The sequence below is a fragment of the Coregonus lavaretus genome (assembly GCF_964263955.1).
Source record: "Coregonus lavaretus genome assembly, chromosome: 3".
Taxonomy (NCBI): domain Eukaryota; kingdom Metazoa; phylum Chordata; class Actinopteri; order Salmoniformes; family Salmonidae; genus Coregonus; species Coregonus lavaretus.
The window spans coordinates 68,033,928-68,050,642 of record NC_139990.1 but is presented as its reverse complement, the minus strand read 5'-3'; the positions used below and the strand labels follow the sequence as shown (position 1 = coordinate 68,050,642).

The window sequence follows — 16,715 nt, the reverse complement described above, 5'->3', positions numbered from 1 at the left end:
ACCCTTGGGGTAGGACACCCTGTTTGCACTGTTCCAGACAAGCTATGCCTTATGTCTTCTGTATGCAAGAGCTGTAAATATAGTTTGACAGTATCTGAGAAGATCTCAGCACCAATGTTACACGGCTGTTCATTCCAAGTGTTTGTAGATGGACTATTAGGTGTTTTTTCATTATTTGATTTTAAGAATGGAGCAAACATATTTTTCAAATCAAGTCTCTTCTCCAAAGGCAACTGGAAGTGTAGCAAGCAACCAAAAACTATTTGTGGTATTTTGTTTCATTGTGCCGTAGCTGCTAATAATTTGAATGAATCTGCATCGATTTCAAAGCTTGGAAATGACTGAGGTCCATTTAAATCTGGAATGAAAGTGCATTATCTTATGCTTTGATTTCAGGTCAAACGACAAATGGACGCTGATTGCCCTAAACAAGTATTTTACTTATCAGATTTAATACTGTGTACTTTGGAAATGTTTCAATACATTTTCCCTCAAAGTAGTTTAAAAACGGAGGAATCAAGTTACTGTCTTTGAATTCCATTACTTATCATTGGTTCACAGTTGGTTGACATGGTTGGAATTGATATAATTTCCATTCTTGTTATAAAATCTTGTATCTGTTTCAGTCTTGGCCAAGAGGTGGATTTTCTCTTGACATGCTAACTTAATGGCTTGGTGTTTTGGAGCTTATGTCTCATTGTTTCTCTCTCCCCATCACACACACCCCTTCCCAACTCCCCTTTTCCTCTCTCTGTGTGTGTGTGTGTGGGTGTGTGGGTGTGTGTCTGTGTCTCTTTCTCTCTCTCCAGCAGGTCCTGGCACAGACAGATGCGTTGTCACGCGTAGGAGTCAAGAACCTTTCTCCAGCTTTTTTTAGCAGCCCCACTCCTCCCCCTCCCCTCACGCCTCCTCAGAGCATCTTTAATAAGACACATGCTCCTGGGCTCGGGCGCTCACTCACACCAAACGCTCCTTGGCGATCCTCCAACAGGCTGCCTGCTCCCCTGCTAGCCCCGCAGAGTCTTCATGGGTTGAACCGACAGGAGTGCCACACTCTCCTCTCCTCCTTTTTCCACCTCTCCTCTCCTCTCATATTCCAAGCTCCTCCACTACACCGTCAACCAACCCCCCCCCCCCTACATCACCGTTATGGCTTGTGCCCCGCGCATGTTTGGATTTGCAGCCGCAGCAGCATAATCCTCCGCTGAAGGGAGTTGCGGACGCAGCAGCCCAGAGACAGTGAGAGACAGTGAGAGACAGGGTGAGAGACAGGGTGAGAGAGAGACCCAGCAGACAGCAGCAGCGGAGGGAGGGAAGTAGCAGGGAGGAGCAGCAACAGCAGCTGCGGCGGCAGAGTGATCCACCTGTCACAGAGTGAAAGGGGCCCCCCGCCTGATCCGTCTGCCTGCAGGGGGGACCCCGCGTGGCCGGGCAGCACCAGGGACTATGCAGCTGGGACTGGTGGCTCTGGTGATGGTCTTTCTTGGATCCATGGGTCACAGCGACAGCGGCCTCAAGCTCTCCAAGGGACGGAGGCAGAGACGGAGTGAGTTACCAAATCCTCAAATCCCTTCCTCTCTTTCACTCTCTCTCTTTCTCTGGTTTCCATGCAGTACATTTCTTATAAACATTTAACGGCCGCAGTAAAGATGACATGTTGTTTATTTTTCTTCATCCTCATTATTTGTTTTGCCAAGATGGATTATGGTAGCTTCACAGTTTCCTTTGAATGACCCTCTTTTCTTCCTCTTTTTATGATTACGCCTCTCAGGGTTTATGTTGAGCTTTTATGGGTATTAAGAATGTTTATAGTCGGGTTTTAGGCGGATTCACCCTGGGTTTACGGCTAGAGCTTCAGCACCACAGTTCTCTCCATGCCTGCCTCTGAGGAACAACTCTCTGACACTTCAGCTTATGGTTGTTGTTGCATTGTTTGGTTTTCAAGCAGTTTTATAAACACTTTTCTGACCTCATGCACCCACAAAGACAGAGATTACTCTCAGCCTCAGTGTCTGCCCTCAGAGCGGGGTGAATCTCAGGGCAAGGCGTTATCACTGGTTTTAATATAATGCCTTTTCCCTCAGAAGAGCTTTTAGAGGATACCACCCCCACCTCAGAAAACATCCAAGCAGTCAGGAGAGGTCAGAATTTTATTGAGCTTGGCTTTGGTAAATAGAGGTTGGCTTCGGCATGGCAATAGATGGCCAGAGGAAAGGCTACAGGCTTATCAGATGGGTCTTGTTTGAATTTCAGTATGTATTTTTATTACACAATAAATACATATTTCTGATGAGCAAAGTGTGTTTTACCATACCGTAAAAGACGAGTTGGCAATGACCTATGACTCGTGTCAATTATCATGTAATAGCTTTGTCCCAGGTGAACAGTGTTCCCCCTGAATTTTGAAGCAATGTTTCAAGTTTCTTTTGTGGGTTATGTAAAATATACTTGAGCTCCCTCTATAGAGACTAAGGCACAAAGTGAGATTGTCATGGCATGGAACCTTCAGTTGGTTTAACCCACAGACTATGTTACCCACTGCTGTTGGCTGGCAGTGAGTGGGGGGTAGATCATTATGTTGTTGAAGTGTATGATTTAGTGTAATTCATCTTGTAGGAGTTAGGTTCAGGGAAACAGTTGCTCAAACTTTGCCATGCGCAACAGCCTTTATATGTTAGGACCGAAGCTGTTTATAGACTAGAAATGATAAATTGTCATATCTGCATTGAATTTACAGAACATATTTTCATCACATCATCTCTGTATGTTTTGTGCCAGTCTTTCCTGGTTGACAACATCTCATCCAGAGGAGTAATATTGCCTCTCCCGCTCTACTACATGACCTCCACAGCAGGGTCAAAAACTGTCCCAACATACATGGCATTCCATTCCCAGACAACACTGGCACAACCGAAAACACTTTACCCCCCCTCAACTTTGGTTAGCTATTACATGGTGTGATTTACTCATGATTAAAGTGTTAAGAGTCTGGCTGTATAACAGCTACAGTGGCTTGCGAAAGGATTCACCCCCCTTGGTCCTATTTTGTTGCCTTACAACCTGGAATTAAAATGGATTTTTGGGGGGGTTTGTATCATTTGATTTACACAACATGCCTACCACTTTGAAGATGCAAGATATTTTTTATTGTGAAACAAACAAGAAATAAGACAAAAAACAACAACTTGAGCATGCATAACTATTCATTTTTTTAACAAGTTATTTTTTTCATTTCACTTCACCAATTTGGTCTATTTTGTGTATGTCCCTTTCATGAAATCCAATTAAAAATCAGGTTGTAATGCAACAAAATAGGAAAAACATATACAGCACTGTACTTTGGCTGCATCCCCATGCGAGGTTACCATGACTCGGGCATGGCGTAATCGATTTGTGGGTGAACACTTTTAAAGCTTTTACCATCCCAACTTATCTCTGGGAGACAGGGCTGGCAGATTGATTACAGTGTGAGTGTGTATATATATTTAGATGCTGATACCACATAGGCCTGTAAATCAACCGTGTTGACCGCCATTTTGGCACCAAATGGCCCCTAGAAACAGGATGTGCATATTGACACGCTTTCCAAGCAATCATTTAAATTACTGGCTGCAGTAGAGCAGAGTCTTCGAGTTCTAGCCTTTTTGGAAGATGAGGGAATAGGGATATGAAGTATGATCATGGGCTTATATGTGGATGAGACCCAAATGCAGATGGGGTGCTTTGAGACAGAGTTTTGTGGCTTAGTTAAATTCTTAGATTGTTATATTCAGTTTCGTGGGCGGATGGTTAAAACACCAAAAGACATTCGGCTCTGTATAGAAGTGTTGGGAAGAGACTTAATGCATTTGTGCACATTTCCCTTTTTGGCCGGCATGCTCGTGTAATTGGCGAAATCCCGATGGCTGAGTCGCTCTTCGTTGACCCCAGGGGGGGCCCTGCTGTGTGATGTCATGGCATGATGTGGAATCGATCATTGCGGGATGTCAGTCCCAAACACCCTGCCTTCTCCAACTAAAATCTGTTTAGGATCTCCGGCGAGCAGTTTCAAGTAAACAGTGAGAAAACTGTTCAAACAAAGATGTTTGGCATGGCCCCTGGTTTGATTAGCTGCAACATGAACTACTGCCAGGTTTATGGCTATGTGGTGCAAAAATAGACAAGGGCCATGTCCTCACTGATACTGCCAGTGTTGAATCTAGTGTTTGTATCCAACAGATAAATACTTCTCTTTATTCACTTAATTTCTCTATAAACTTGATATCAGGCTGAAGATGTATTTACTTTGTGGTAACTGGACCATATATGCTGGTTTTTAATGACTGTTCTCTTTCTCCTTCTCTTTCTCTCTTTCCCCTTATCTTTCCACAGTTAGCACTGAGGGGCCACCATCTTGCTCGAATGGCTGTGAGCGATGTTCCGAATACAATGGCTGTATAAAATGTAAGCCCAAACTCTTCATTCTCCTGGAGCGCAACGACATCCGCCAGATAGGCGTGTGCCTGGCCTCGTGCCCACAGGGATACTTCGGCATGCGGACTCCCGATACCAACAGATGCATCCGTGAGTTTGGATTCTTGGATTTCATTGTTTTGTTTTTTAAATGCATTGTGTCATAAGTAGGGTGAGGAGTTCTTCGTGACTATGATGTGAACTGACCAGGAAAGCCCCAGTAAGTAAGGTTTCCTATATTTGTATTGACATTTTTCTGTGTTGGACAAAACAAACCACATTCAATGATATTCAAGATATTCCGCAGTACAACATGGAAATCATCACAATGTGTCACCATAATAGTAAACACACAATGGGCACTAATGTGGTCCAGTGGTAAGTGAGGTGTAACGGCCACTTTGAACTGCTGTGCCATGTGTGGAAGGAGCTGTCTTCACCACATGACCACAGTCACAGCAATGACATGCAACACAACAACACACTCATAAAGACCAGCAAATAGCATCTGTCAAGCTGGAGATGGGCCTTGAACTGAGACATGGCAGGAGCATTATTGTTCTGTTGCAGTAACGTTCAGACAGTTTAAAGGTAGACTCAGCGGTATGACATAGCGGTATGACATAGATGCAGAAAGTAAGCAAAGTGGGTCAATTTCTGCAACAACTAAGAGCGTTGAATCGTGAGGCTCAACCTCTGCTGTTTTGGTGGCCTGGCTACCACGCTGTGAACAGTGTGAAGCGAACCCGTGCACATGCGCAGATACTGTGTGTGACTGTGTGAGAGAGAAGTCTTGCCTCTCGCACATCTCAATATCTGCGGTGCTGATCATGGTCATTTTGCTGAGTCTGCCTTCTTATCCAACTGAACCAAAAAAGGACCTTCTAGTGTCAAAATTGACTACAAAGTGTAAATAGGATAATTTTGGTCATAAAGTCAGCCTCGACCAATACAGAGATTTGTGAGATGATTAGGGAAAAAATGTATGACACGGAATTAAGCCGTAATTCCCATGGTAAATTTGGTTTGACTTTGGATATCCCTATCAGTAAATTACACAATGTACATGGGACAATATTTGAACATTTCAATAGCTCAAAATGTCAATGACTTAAAAACCTCAAACCGACTTTAAATTGTAGAAATTCATATACAAATATTGAAAGCATTTAATGAGAACTAAAAGTTGTGAAACATGAAAATATTGTCCCTTTTACATTGTGTAATTTAGTGATGATCCCTAACTAGCCCATGACATAGGCTATCCAGTCAAACCACTTTTTCAACGGTCGCACACCAGCCGGCTGAAGCTAATTGGCGAAAGAAGTTGGCTAGCACTAGCTAGCCTAGGCTAATTCCAGACAGAAGACCTGGTTAGACTGTTTCAAGTTATCTAAAAGGGTGAGTGACTGTAACTGTGTACTGTTTTGACAGAGTAAATGTACTAACACAAACCCACATTAAACCACACCCACAAGACAACTCTATGGCAGCTGCATTTCTTAATGAGCAAGCTAAAAAACCGAGAACAAATCAGAAAGTCCAGCCCCCCTTTAAGGGGTGTGGGGTGAAAGAGGGTGGAATAGGGTTGGTATACATGTGTAATGTTTACAAAACTCCTCCATGCTGGTTCTGGTGGCACAAACACCATTTTTTCTGAACCAGGGGTGCCAAGAGCCTGGCTCGTGGTCAGTTTTTGCTTACTTGTGGGTGGAAAACAGGAATGGAAGAAACTCCAAACAAAAACATTTCTAATGCACTGTTTGTCTGTTTTTTTCAAGGATGTCTATGTTTTATTTGGCTCGCTAGCCAGGGGTTCATGCCAGTTCACAGTCCATATTCGTATAGTTTTACCATTTATGTATCAAAACATCCATGTTTTTAAAGTAAATTAATATTTTCTGGACACAACTGAGTTATTCATTTTGTAAGTTCCCCTGTGAATCATACAACTAAACTTGGCTCTCCAATGGTAAATTATATCAACTTCTCATTTTTTAGGAAAGTGCGTATGATGAAAGGCAATTAGAGCGCAAGGCAGCTTGTAGTCATTATATTTTGTTACAGGAAGAACATGCAGGCTGTTTTGGTGTATGCAAGCTGTTGTTTTGTTAGATATGCTGTTGCAACATCATTTAATACCAGATGTCTGTAATGTTGTTGTTTTTTTCTCCACAAGTCATAAGGTACATGTCTTTGAAAACAGAATCATAAGTCATGTTCATTAGTCACCAAACTGAAGAAATCTGACTGAAAATGGGAGGGAATAACTGGACATAATAAACGTTTTAGTTTTCTGTTGCAAAACATTTTAAAATGTTGTCCGTTGCATGCCCTAATGAACATGACCAAGATTTACTAGTAGTCTCGACACAAACAGTAGTGTCTTGTGGTTCTCCATACATACTGAGGCGTAAAAAGCACTTATTGATTTCTTTTGAACAGTGTTTCCCTACTGCTTAACCCCGGTATTTTATAGCCCTTATATTGATAGGAAGATGAGATAGCATACAGATTTACACAGCTCCGCCTGGAGGAGTTGTAACTGTCCAAATGCCTTCGCAGCAGAGAAGCTTATTGTCAATCTGCAGAAGAAGGTTGGGGTTGGAATAAGTGGGGCTGGTATGTGTGATACTCCTCATTCCAGCAACATAGACCGATATAGGGGCCTGTTCAATAAAACAAGAGTTATTACCCCACAAAGCGTTGTTTACACATGTAGCTACCTGAAATCACATTACAAGATACAGCATGAGGATCCACCTGAACATATTGGCCTCAGTGCAACTTTGTAATATAATGCAACATTGAGCATACGTCAAGACATGTATAGTGAACTACAGTATTTGAAATAGCCTGACAAACATTTGTACATTTACTGTATGTGAACATAAACACAGGGCCATAACCTCAGAGCATGTCTGTCTGCTAGGTACTCAGGAAGAAGGTTTGGGAAAAGAGTCCAATTTGGATAAAAACAACAACAGTTTTGGCTCACTCTAATCCCCACATTTTTGTTAATGTTTTACTGTCACTTGAAATTAACTTTACTTTAGCCGTTATTGTTTCAATGTTGTCCACTGCATCCTGAAAGGCCGCTGTGCATGCTGGTTAGTCTCCTCCACCTCCTCCTCAAGCCTCTCTGTGGCTAACCTGCTGTTATTATCCAGTCAGCCGCTTCCATTTAGAACATATCGAAATCCCCAAGATGTCTTGTTAGCAACATTTGTTTTACATTAGGGCTACATTTGTAAAAGTATTTGCTCCAAACATCACTAACGTCAAATTTAGCTGTCAAGAGTTTAAAGTAATAATTGAGGTTAGGGCATTAAAATCCCAACGAGGATTCTTCCCTTTAGCTCGTTTCCAACTCCTGGCAAGACTCCAGCCGACTAGACATTCTTTATTTTAGTTGTTTATGGGAAAGGTGTCTAGTGTTTTGTGACAGGATTTTCACAGATATTCCAACCCAGAGATGTAAGGATTACATCTTTGACCTTCACTTAGCGTGCCTCTGTTTCTACACTCTCGTTTTGGCAGAGAAAGTGTTAGCATTTCAGAATAAGATAATGATGGTAATGAAAAGGGGGGGCTAGGAGAAGGGTTGGGATGAGAAAAGGGGGCTCTTGGTAGTCCTCTAAGGTGTCTGTTTTTCATTCTCCCGCGCCCATAATTACCCCCAATTTAAAGTAGTTGTTTGTTTGACTGGAGAAGCTGAGTTTTTAACGAGACAAAGGTGCGTGGAGACCTCTGGAAATCCGCTGACGTGCTCTCTACTCTTGGCCCGTACCCGGCCACCCGCTTTCCAAAAAATATAGCCGTGGTATGCATATGCTTTTAAGTCATGGGTGTTATTCATGCAAAATCCCCCCGAAGAGTCTCTCCCCATTGTTTTATCACTAATAAATCTCTCATAGGAAATACAAATCTGGCAACATTCTTGTCCTCCCCCGAGGAGAAGAGGATCCTTTAGTGCAGCAGAAATGCTTCACATTTTTTAAAACATACTTTGCTGTGTTTGTATAGTAATACTGTATTATTCTGTATTAACACTGAAGCTGGAAGCCAGAACAATGAACAGTGATGTGTTATGCTGTCTGTTAATGCAAACTGTACATGTATACTATGTTAACACAATGAATATGAACTAAACTAAGTATGCTTTGATTTTCTCATTCTCTCCTCTGTTTGACTCATGTTTTTTTCCCCTTTTCCTTTCAGAATGTAAAATAGAGAATTGTGAGGAGTGTTTCAATCGAAATTTTTGCACAAAATGCAAGGAGGGTTTATATTCACACAGAGGGCGATGTTACCCCAGCTGCCCTGAAGGCCTCAGCACCACCAACGGGACCATGGAGTGCGTAGGTGAGTGACCTCTCACCTCTGACCTCTCTTCCTTTCACTCCCTGCCACAGCTTCACTCACAGCTGACACTGAACTGGATTATGAACTATGTGTTTAAGGGCATATTGCCTTTTTGCACATATAAGCTTTTGAATAAGATGGCAAAAATTTTAGTTCACAATCTCAATGGCTAAGAGAATATTACTGTACGTCCCACACTACCCATACATTGAGTATTAAGCATATGAAGTTAAGTGTTAGGCTACCTTTCAGAATTGAATGTACGCTGCAATGGTGATTAATTTTAGTGGTGAGAGCCTGTCACAAAGTCTTAAATGTTTCTCAGGTGTGGGCTGCATATTTGACCCCATAACATACCCCGTTCACCCTACCCATCACACATGGTATCCTAAATACCCTTCAGCTACCAGCAGCCAAGTATGTTCTGCCTGTCGGATTAATATCGCCTGCCATATGAGAGTTCAGTTCAAGACTTCCGTGGAGAAGACTTCCGTGGAGAAGACTTCCGTGTTCTGTTGAGCTCTCCTTCTCCTCTGTTCTTTTTCTTCTTTCTCTTTCTGCTGTTTCTCAATCACCAGCGAGCGAGCTGAACTTCGGAGGGAGGCCTGCTGGATGATAAGGAGATTTTTATTGATTTATTTTGAAGTTATTTCTGTCACACAGCAAATTGAGCACTAATGGCATTACTCTGCAAGGCTAGTGCTAGCCACTTGACTCCTCAGAGAGGAGCTCTCAACCCCCAGGTTGACATTCTGGTATTGCCCCTGCTCCCTTACCTTTTACCAAGCACTCATTCCAGCCGCTCTTAACATATATTCTCTAATTTCCATCATTGTTTTCGGCAGCATCAAGTTTGCTTGCTTCACCCCATCCCACCCCCCAAACTTTCACAAAAAAGTCCAAATATTTTCCCAAAAAAGGTTGAAATTCTCCCCACGATTGAAACCAGCTCTTGACAGATGGAGTCATGACTTAAGCTCAACAGCATGTTACTAGGGGTAAAACAGTTGAGGTCTCTAGATAAACTGGACAGACTTGGTAACATAGAGGCTTTGGGCTTGACAAGGCCAAATGAGTGATGTCTGATTTGGGCGAGATAAGTTCCTCTGCATTACTTTCTCACTGTGAACATGTAAGACCTGTTGAAATCTAAAGCTTGCTGGGTTTCACTTGGGGCTTGTTGCATGTGTGTTCTATGTGTGTGCATCTATTACTGTAACTTCTGTCCTCTGTTGTATCCCACCTGTAGAATGTGAACTTGGCGAATGGAGCCCATGGGGTCCCTGTATGAAGAAGAACAAGACGTGTGGCTTTAAGAAAGGCACACAGACCAGAGTGCAAGAGCTTCTTCAGGCCCCCAGCCCTGACACAGTCTCTGCGTCCTCCCCCCGGCCCTGTGCTCCACAGACTGAGAGACAGAAGTGCACAGTGCAGAAGACACCATGTGGAAAAGCAGGTAAGGACTAAAACATACCTACAGTAGGAGAGTGGTAACGAGAGGAAATAGAGTGAAACAGATAATGAATATATGGATGGATAAAAGACAGGAATGAGACCGTAGATGAAAGATTACAAAATAACAGTTCAACACAACTGCAGAGTCAATAATATTGTGATTAGCACTCCCTGCTCTAAATAAGATTTTTTTCTAGTCAATATTATAAATGTCCAAGGCAGTACACAACACCAACCCCCTGTATGACCATGACCTGGAACCTCAAAAGTGTTGGTTCAGTAAGGACACTGAGTCTCTGACTGGGAACTATGTAAACAAACAGTCCTAAAGAGCCAAACAGGCAAGGCAGATGGGATGGTGCTATGCAGTGCACTACGGTGTTGGACAACGATTAGAGCTGGAGTTGGACTGTTTGTTTTGAAGCCCAGCGAGGCGCGAGGTTTACACGGCTCTGACATGTTTGCTCTAGCTCTTATCATTCATCCGCCATCTTGTTTCAGAGCTGGCTAATGTTGCTAAGCTAGCAATCTGCCCGGTAACAGTCAATTAGATAACAGCTTAATCATGCTCTCATTAGTAGTAGTTGGTATTGTAAGATGGAGTTTATTCAAGTAGTCGAGAAACCAAAAGGCCTCTCCTTTGGTCAGTAAGTTTTAATGAACTCTGCCTTATAAAATAAAACGGACCAGTCAAAACTTTATTGACCAGCATGGCTGGGATGCTTAGCTTTGTGATTGACCCAATAAAAAGGTAGAGAAAGGTTTGGAGTCGATTTGTTAATGTTGATTTGAAGTGAAAGGAGTTGTTTTGTATGGCTTGGATCGGCTGACAACGGTGGGCCCATTTGGCCGCTGTTTCTATTTCCTAGTTTTCCCACTGTAATTCCTGGTTTTAATCCACGTGAATATTTTATTTGGCAGCTACTTAATGTACATGTTGAATCAAAGTTGGAAGCTTCCATTTCTTTACACGGACTTAGTGTGCAGTAAACAAGCACTATTCCCAAACTTTATGAGCGGGTGGTACGCTTATGGGATTTCAGGGCTGATACTATTTTGAGTAACAGCTTTCAACAAACGTCAGTTTACCCATTGTAAAGAATCAATGAAGAATCATGTCGGTTATGCAATATGTAACAGATGGAATACCTAAAAATGCACACAGAAACAGCATTATACAACATTAGATGTAGAAATCCTTAGAGGGAGGATATATACGAGCTCTTGCTTGTAATTCTTCAGGGAGGAGTGGGGTTGCTTCACACTGGACAGGACCAGGACAGCACTGTTTGAGAAATGAGAGGCAAATTTACACTGCATGACGCCTGCATCTTGGAAAGAATTTCCACCATGGATTGAGAAGAATAATTAACGGTAAAATATTATAAACTGCCCCATAAAAGTGTAGTGCCACATGCCAAATTTCTAAACATAGCGAGCGCTGTTGTGAAATGAGGGAAAGGGATGCCGTGTTAGAACGACAGAGTGTGGTATGTCAGGACTCAGGAGTCACCCGTATCTTGAAGGAGATTGAGACGTATGATGTGACTCCAGTTGTGACTGACCGTTTGACATTGAGAGATGTTAGCCATTAGCTTCAACTTGTTTTCCTTATTCTGGTGTCAGAATACACTGTTGTGAAAATGAGTAAGGGTCTCCCGTCAAGGCGCATAACAAATTAATGTTCTTCTCATGTGAATTAACTCATAGGCGATGGGTATCATGACCTTGACTAAGCCCTTTTTCATGTGCATAAAAAAACTTGCCATGTGCTAAATTAGCGTGGCCATGAATCCATCTGCAAGACTTGGCCGACGGGGCCGCTGTAAAAAAACACAGGGGGCAGTGCTTGTATAACACCAGTGATTTACTGGTCTGCAGATCTCACGCTTTGTGTCGATTTGGCCACGCTCTCGCCTTTTTCCTTCCTGTAGCTTTTTACAAATGGGCCCGCACGAAAACAGAATTTGCTAAATGCGTGATTGCCTTTGTCAGGCCACAGTTGTTTAGCTTGGATGGAGTGGAGCTGCAATCATGGCTGTCATAAATTGATGGAGTCCCCCTCCATTAGCGGGCTTGTCAGGGGTCTAATTAAGACCTTACACAGTGAGAGCATCAGCCCAGGTCCTGCTGTGCACACTCACACTATGTAGAACGGCCCTTACTGTAACTCCAAAGATTCACTGACTATGGCACATTACTCTAAACAGAAACAAATGTCTTCCAAATTCAAATTGTCTCCATTTTGTTTTCATTAGTGGGAGAAATGAATCTCCCAGCAATTGTTTATTTACTCAAGGCAGGCAACACACGCATACTTTACAAAGCTAGTAATCAAGTCTTGTCAACACTCCCCTAAGAAATGTGACACAGCCCCCAATGTCAGGAGCCAACTGGCCAATGGGGCCCTACAGTGACAGATGCTTTAATGACTTTGGCCCCTCGTGTCTCGAGAAAAGTAACATCAACTACTTATAGTTAGTAGACTACTGTATTGGGTCTGCCTCTGCCTGTTTTCTACCGAACAAAGGGAAAGAAACTGCACACCTGTGCTCCTGCCAGGTACTCGTTAAATAAATGATAGGAATGCTTATTGAAACTCATTTAGTTTCAGGGGTCTCTTTATTCAAAATATGCGCCATTAAATACGTAAATGTTTGCAGGTCTACTGCCAAATAGGGATTTTCATTGGTTTATACCGAGATACGTGTCTGGAGCAAATTTGAGTAATATCGAGGCTTTTTGTCTTTGCGTACTTTCAAATACACTCAAATAACAAACAAATGACTTAGAAAACAAGTTAACAAAGCACGTGGTGCAGAATGGAGGAAATAGGCGTAGGCCTATTACAACAATAGTTATATAATGTGTAATGTAATATAATATAATTAAAGCAAACGAAAAAGAATGCGCCATGAGCCTCCTGTTGTCAAACAGTTAGCTATAGCGAATGCTGTCCAGCCCCCTTAGTGAGTGTTTTGAGTCTCTGTTTCTAAGGAACATGGAGACTCAACACACAAGTTCATAGCAAACATCCCTCAGCCTAACTGGCCAGTTTCCTCTCATCGTGGGAGTACTCATCAGCCCAGTATAAACAACCACTGTCTGACACCTGACACAAACATCCATTCCTGTTTTTATGTGCGTGAAAGGTTGTTCACACCCACGCCTGGGCGAACACACGAGCAAGCCACATACACGCTATCATTAGAGCTCCAACATGTTAACCTCATTGTGGTGTAGTGGCATAGCACAATTTACATCAACAATGTCAAGAGGATGTCAATGAGTGCTCATATGTTGAACAATCTATAGCTGTATGTACAGGACATGAAGGACTCTTGCACTCCACTTCAACCGTGTTGATTTACTTTAATTCCTCTGTTTTATCCTCTCCTGAACGTTTTTTCCATCCCGAGTTCCTGGAAAGCTACTCTTAATGGATGTTTGTATTTAGGGAGCAATTATGCACTTAAAATGTGTGACAGGTGGGAGTCCAGACACAACAGCCTGCAGCGAGAGTGAGAGAAAGAGAAGGGGAAGACGAGGTAGAGTAGAGAGGGAAGGCAGACATTGTGAAACGTGCTCACCTCGACCGGTTCCCAACTGTTTACATGAACTATTATGTTCCATCAGCCATTGTCTCTGCGAGTGTTAAGACGTGTCCGGCTCGGAGTCGCGGCCGCACTCCTCACAAAGGATTATTGTTTTCCGGCCTGTTGTTATGGCGCTGCTGTGTGTTACCTGTCAGCCCGATGCAGAACTGTGTTGCGTCATGGTGGCATTTACGAATGGCTCTGGATCCTGAGCTGAGCCATGGGGCGGCGCACAATTGGCCCAGCGTCGTCCAGGGTAGGGGAGGGAATGGCCGGTAGGGATGTAGCTCAGTTGGTAGAGCATGGCGTTTGCAACGCCAGGGTTGTGGGTTCGATTCCCACGGGGGGCCAGTATGAAAAATAAAAAAGAATGTATGCACTCGTTAACTGTAAGTCGCTCTGGAGAGCGTCTGCTAAATGACTAAAATGTAAAAAATGTAATGTCTGGGGCTTAGCGGTGATTAGCTAGTATTAAAAGGGCCTAATAGGAAGCCAGGAACTGGGGTATCCACACAATGCCCCTTGTCTTCCACTGTTGTGCCACTGAGCACCATGTTGTGAATATGGGCTAATGGCAAGGTCTACCAAGCTCATTCTGACTCTACTGTACTTAAAACACACACCAAAACCATCAAAGGCCTGTTTATAAAAGCTGAGACCAGCTATCCTGTTATTTTGGTGTCGTAGTCGTGTTATAATGCATTTTAATCTGTTTTATTTCTCTCTCTATCCAGATGGGAATAAGAATAAGGGCGAGCGACGCGACCAGCCGAGGAGGCGAGACAAAGAAAACGTCCGAGGCCATGGCCACGAGGGCAAAGAGAGTGGCAAAGAGGGTGGCAAAAAGGGTGGCAAAGAGGGAGGAAAAGAAGGAGGCAGAGAGGGTGGCAAGGCAAGCGGCAGGAGGAAAAAGGGCCAAAACCAGGCCACCACCGCCCCTAGCCTTACCCCTAGCACTGTAACCTAGGCCTTACACACGTTGGGACTTGGTGGGGACGAGGAGGAACAAAAACTAGGCAACACCCACCTGCATTGAGAGAGACAGTGGACAGAGGAGACCACAATATCAAACTGATGAAGAAAAGGATTAATGCTGCTATGCATTCTAGAAGATGCTTTGAGAGAACTGGAGGATTGCTGCAATAAATGAGGAACAGGACTTGGACTTATCAAATTTGGAGGGAAGAGGGTGGATGGAAGGTACTTTGAGAGACATGGAGGGTTCCATTGTAAGCCTTGCAGTAGGGTCAACATGTTTCATTTCACCACTCCCAAGTTTACATGGACTTGGCAGATGGAGATCCCAGTGGCTGAACAGTGGAAGACACTGAATATGAATATGAGCATTTAAAGATGGAGGCTTCACAATGATCAAGGATCTCTTCAATCCATTAGAATCCCTGATGTGCTTTTTAAAATCTATTTTTCATTGTTGACTTGCCTCATGTTTTGTGAACGGTAGCAAGTAGATATTTCTAAGGAGATGTTGTTGTAAGTGATGTAGAGAAAATGAACAGTATTAAGATTCTTTATATTTTAATTATATTTTATGATGAAACTAAAGAAAGGCACTGGAACAAATTTGTGGTTTTGAAGGAAAATATATTTTAATGATTTTTTTTGGTTTGTAGAGAATCTGCTTCAAAACAAACCAGCAACAATATAGAGAAAGTTTATACGGCTTTAGTTCAAATCCTGATCTGATGTTAGACAAAGGTTACCCATTTAATAGCTTAGTTCTTAATTTCAAATAGAATAATGTTTTGGTATCTTCAGCATAAAAAGTTTAGGATTGAAAACTGTGTGTGTTGTGTATGTGTGTTGTGAGGGTATGTGTGCGTGTGTCTGTGTGTGCATTCGTGCCTGTCTGTATGTTTACAACATTTCAACAAAATGTTTTTGTGAAGAAGTGATCACACAAGTGTATGTATATTTGTGTGGGTGTGGGTATATTGTATGTGTTTCTGCACGTAAGCTTAATGTGTGTGTGTGTGTGTGTGTGTGTACATATCAATCTGGTAGAATGGGAAATTTGATATAGATGATGAGAGAGACCATTGTAAAGGCACAGTTATATATCAATGCATCAATAATTCCATTATCATACGCCTCTGGTTACATGTAAACCATCTACAGCTGCTCAGTAATCATGTATGTTTGCAACAGGGTCCGACATATTGCACAGCCTCTGTGTTCCTTACTATAAACAGCTCTGTCAGTGGAAATAATCATTGCATTATACAACTACTGTCAGCCCGATACGACAGAGCAACTAAAGTTTTTGTACCGTTTGACACTCTTTGAGCAATCATTGTCATGTTTTGTTTAGCTTTCCCTGGGTCTATTTGCTTTACACAAAAATATTAGCTTCATGAGAAGGTATACGTTAAATACGCGTTCATATTTTGGATAGTGGTACTGAAAATGTCAACATCAGTATATGATTGATCATAACGACAATTAGTATCATTATGATATATCTTATTACTTCTGTGAAAGCTTGAATAAAATTCAGATGCAGTAAACATAGCAGACACACTAGCACGATCATTGTATATTTTACAGTAGTCGTTCTCCTCCTGTGCAATCAAATATTATTGTAAACTTTCCATTTCCATGTTTTCCATTTCCTTTTTGTTCTCCGTGGTCTCTCAATGGTTTTTCCTTGTCACACATACAGTAGTTGGCCTGTATATGCCATAGATATACAGTACGGTATCCTACATGTATACCAATGATCTGTATTTGTGTGCTGTACCAGTAAGTATACAGTCACCATAATAATTGACACACATATTAAGACTCCCTTTCACAGGCTCTTTACATTTATAATGACAGCAACTGAGG

The 16,715-nt window shown here is 42.4% G+C and overlaps 1 protein-coding gene across 1 annotated transcript; it reads left to right on the top strand.

The window, feature by feature from the left end:
- Window positions 1-1,446: 1,446 nt before the first annotated feature.
- LOC311108584 (R-spondin-1-like) lies at window positions 1,447-14,835 on the top strand (the record flags this gene model as incomplete). Its single annotated transcript, XM_084151238.1, has 5 exons — window positions 1,447-1,546; window positions 4,372-4,563; window positions 8,674-8,817; window positions 10,067-10,273; window positions 14,603-14,835. The coding sequence occupies 5 exons, from the start codon at window positions 1,447-1,449 to the stop codon at window positions 14,833-14,835; spliced, it is 876 nt and encodes a 291-aa protein (XP_084007364.1).
- Between the last annotated feature and the right edge of the window lie 1,880 nt (window positions 14,836-16,715).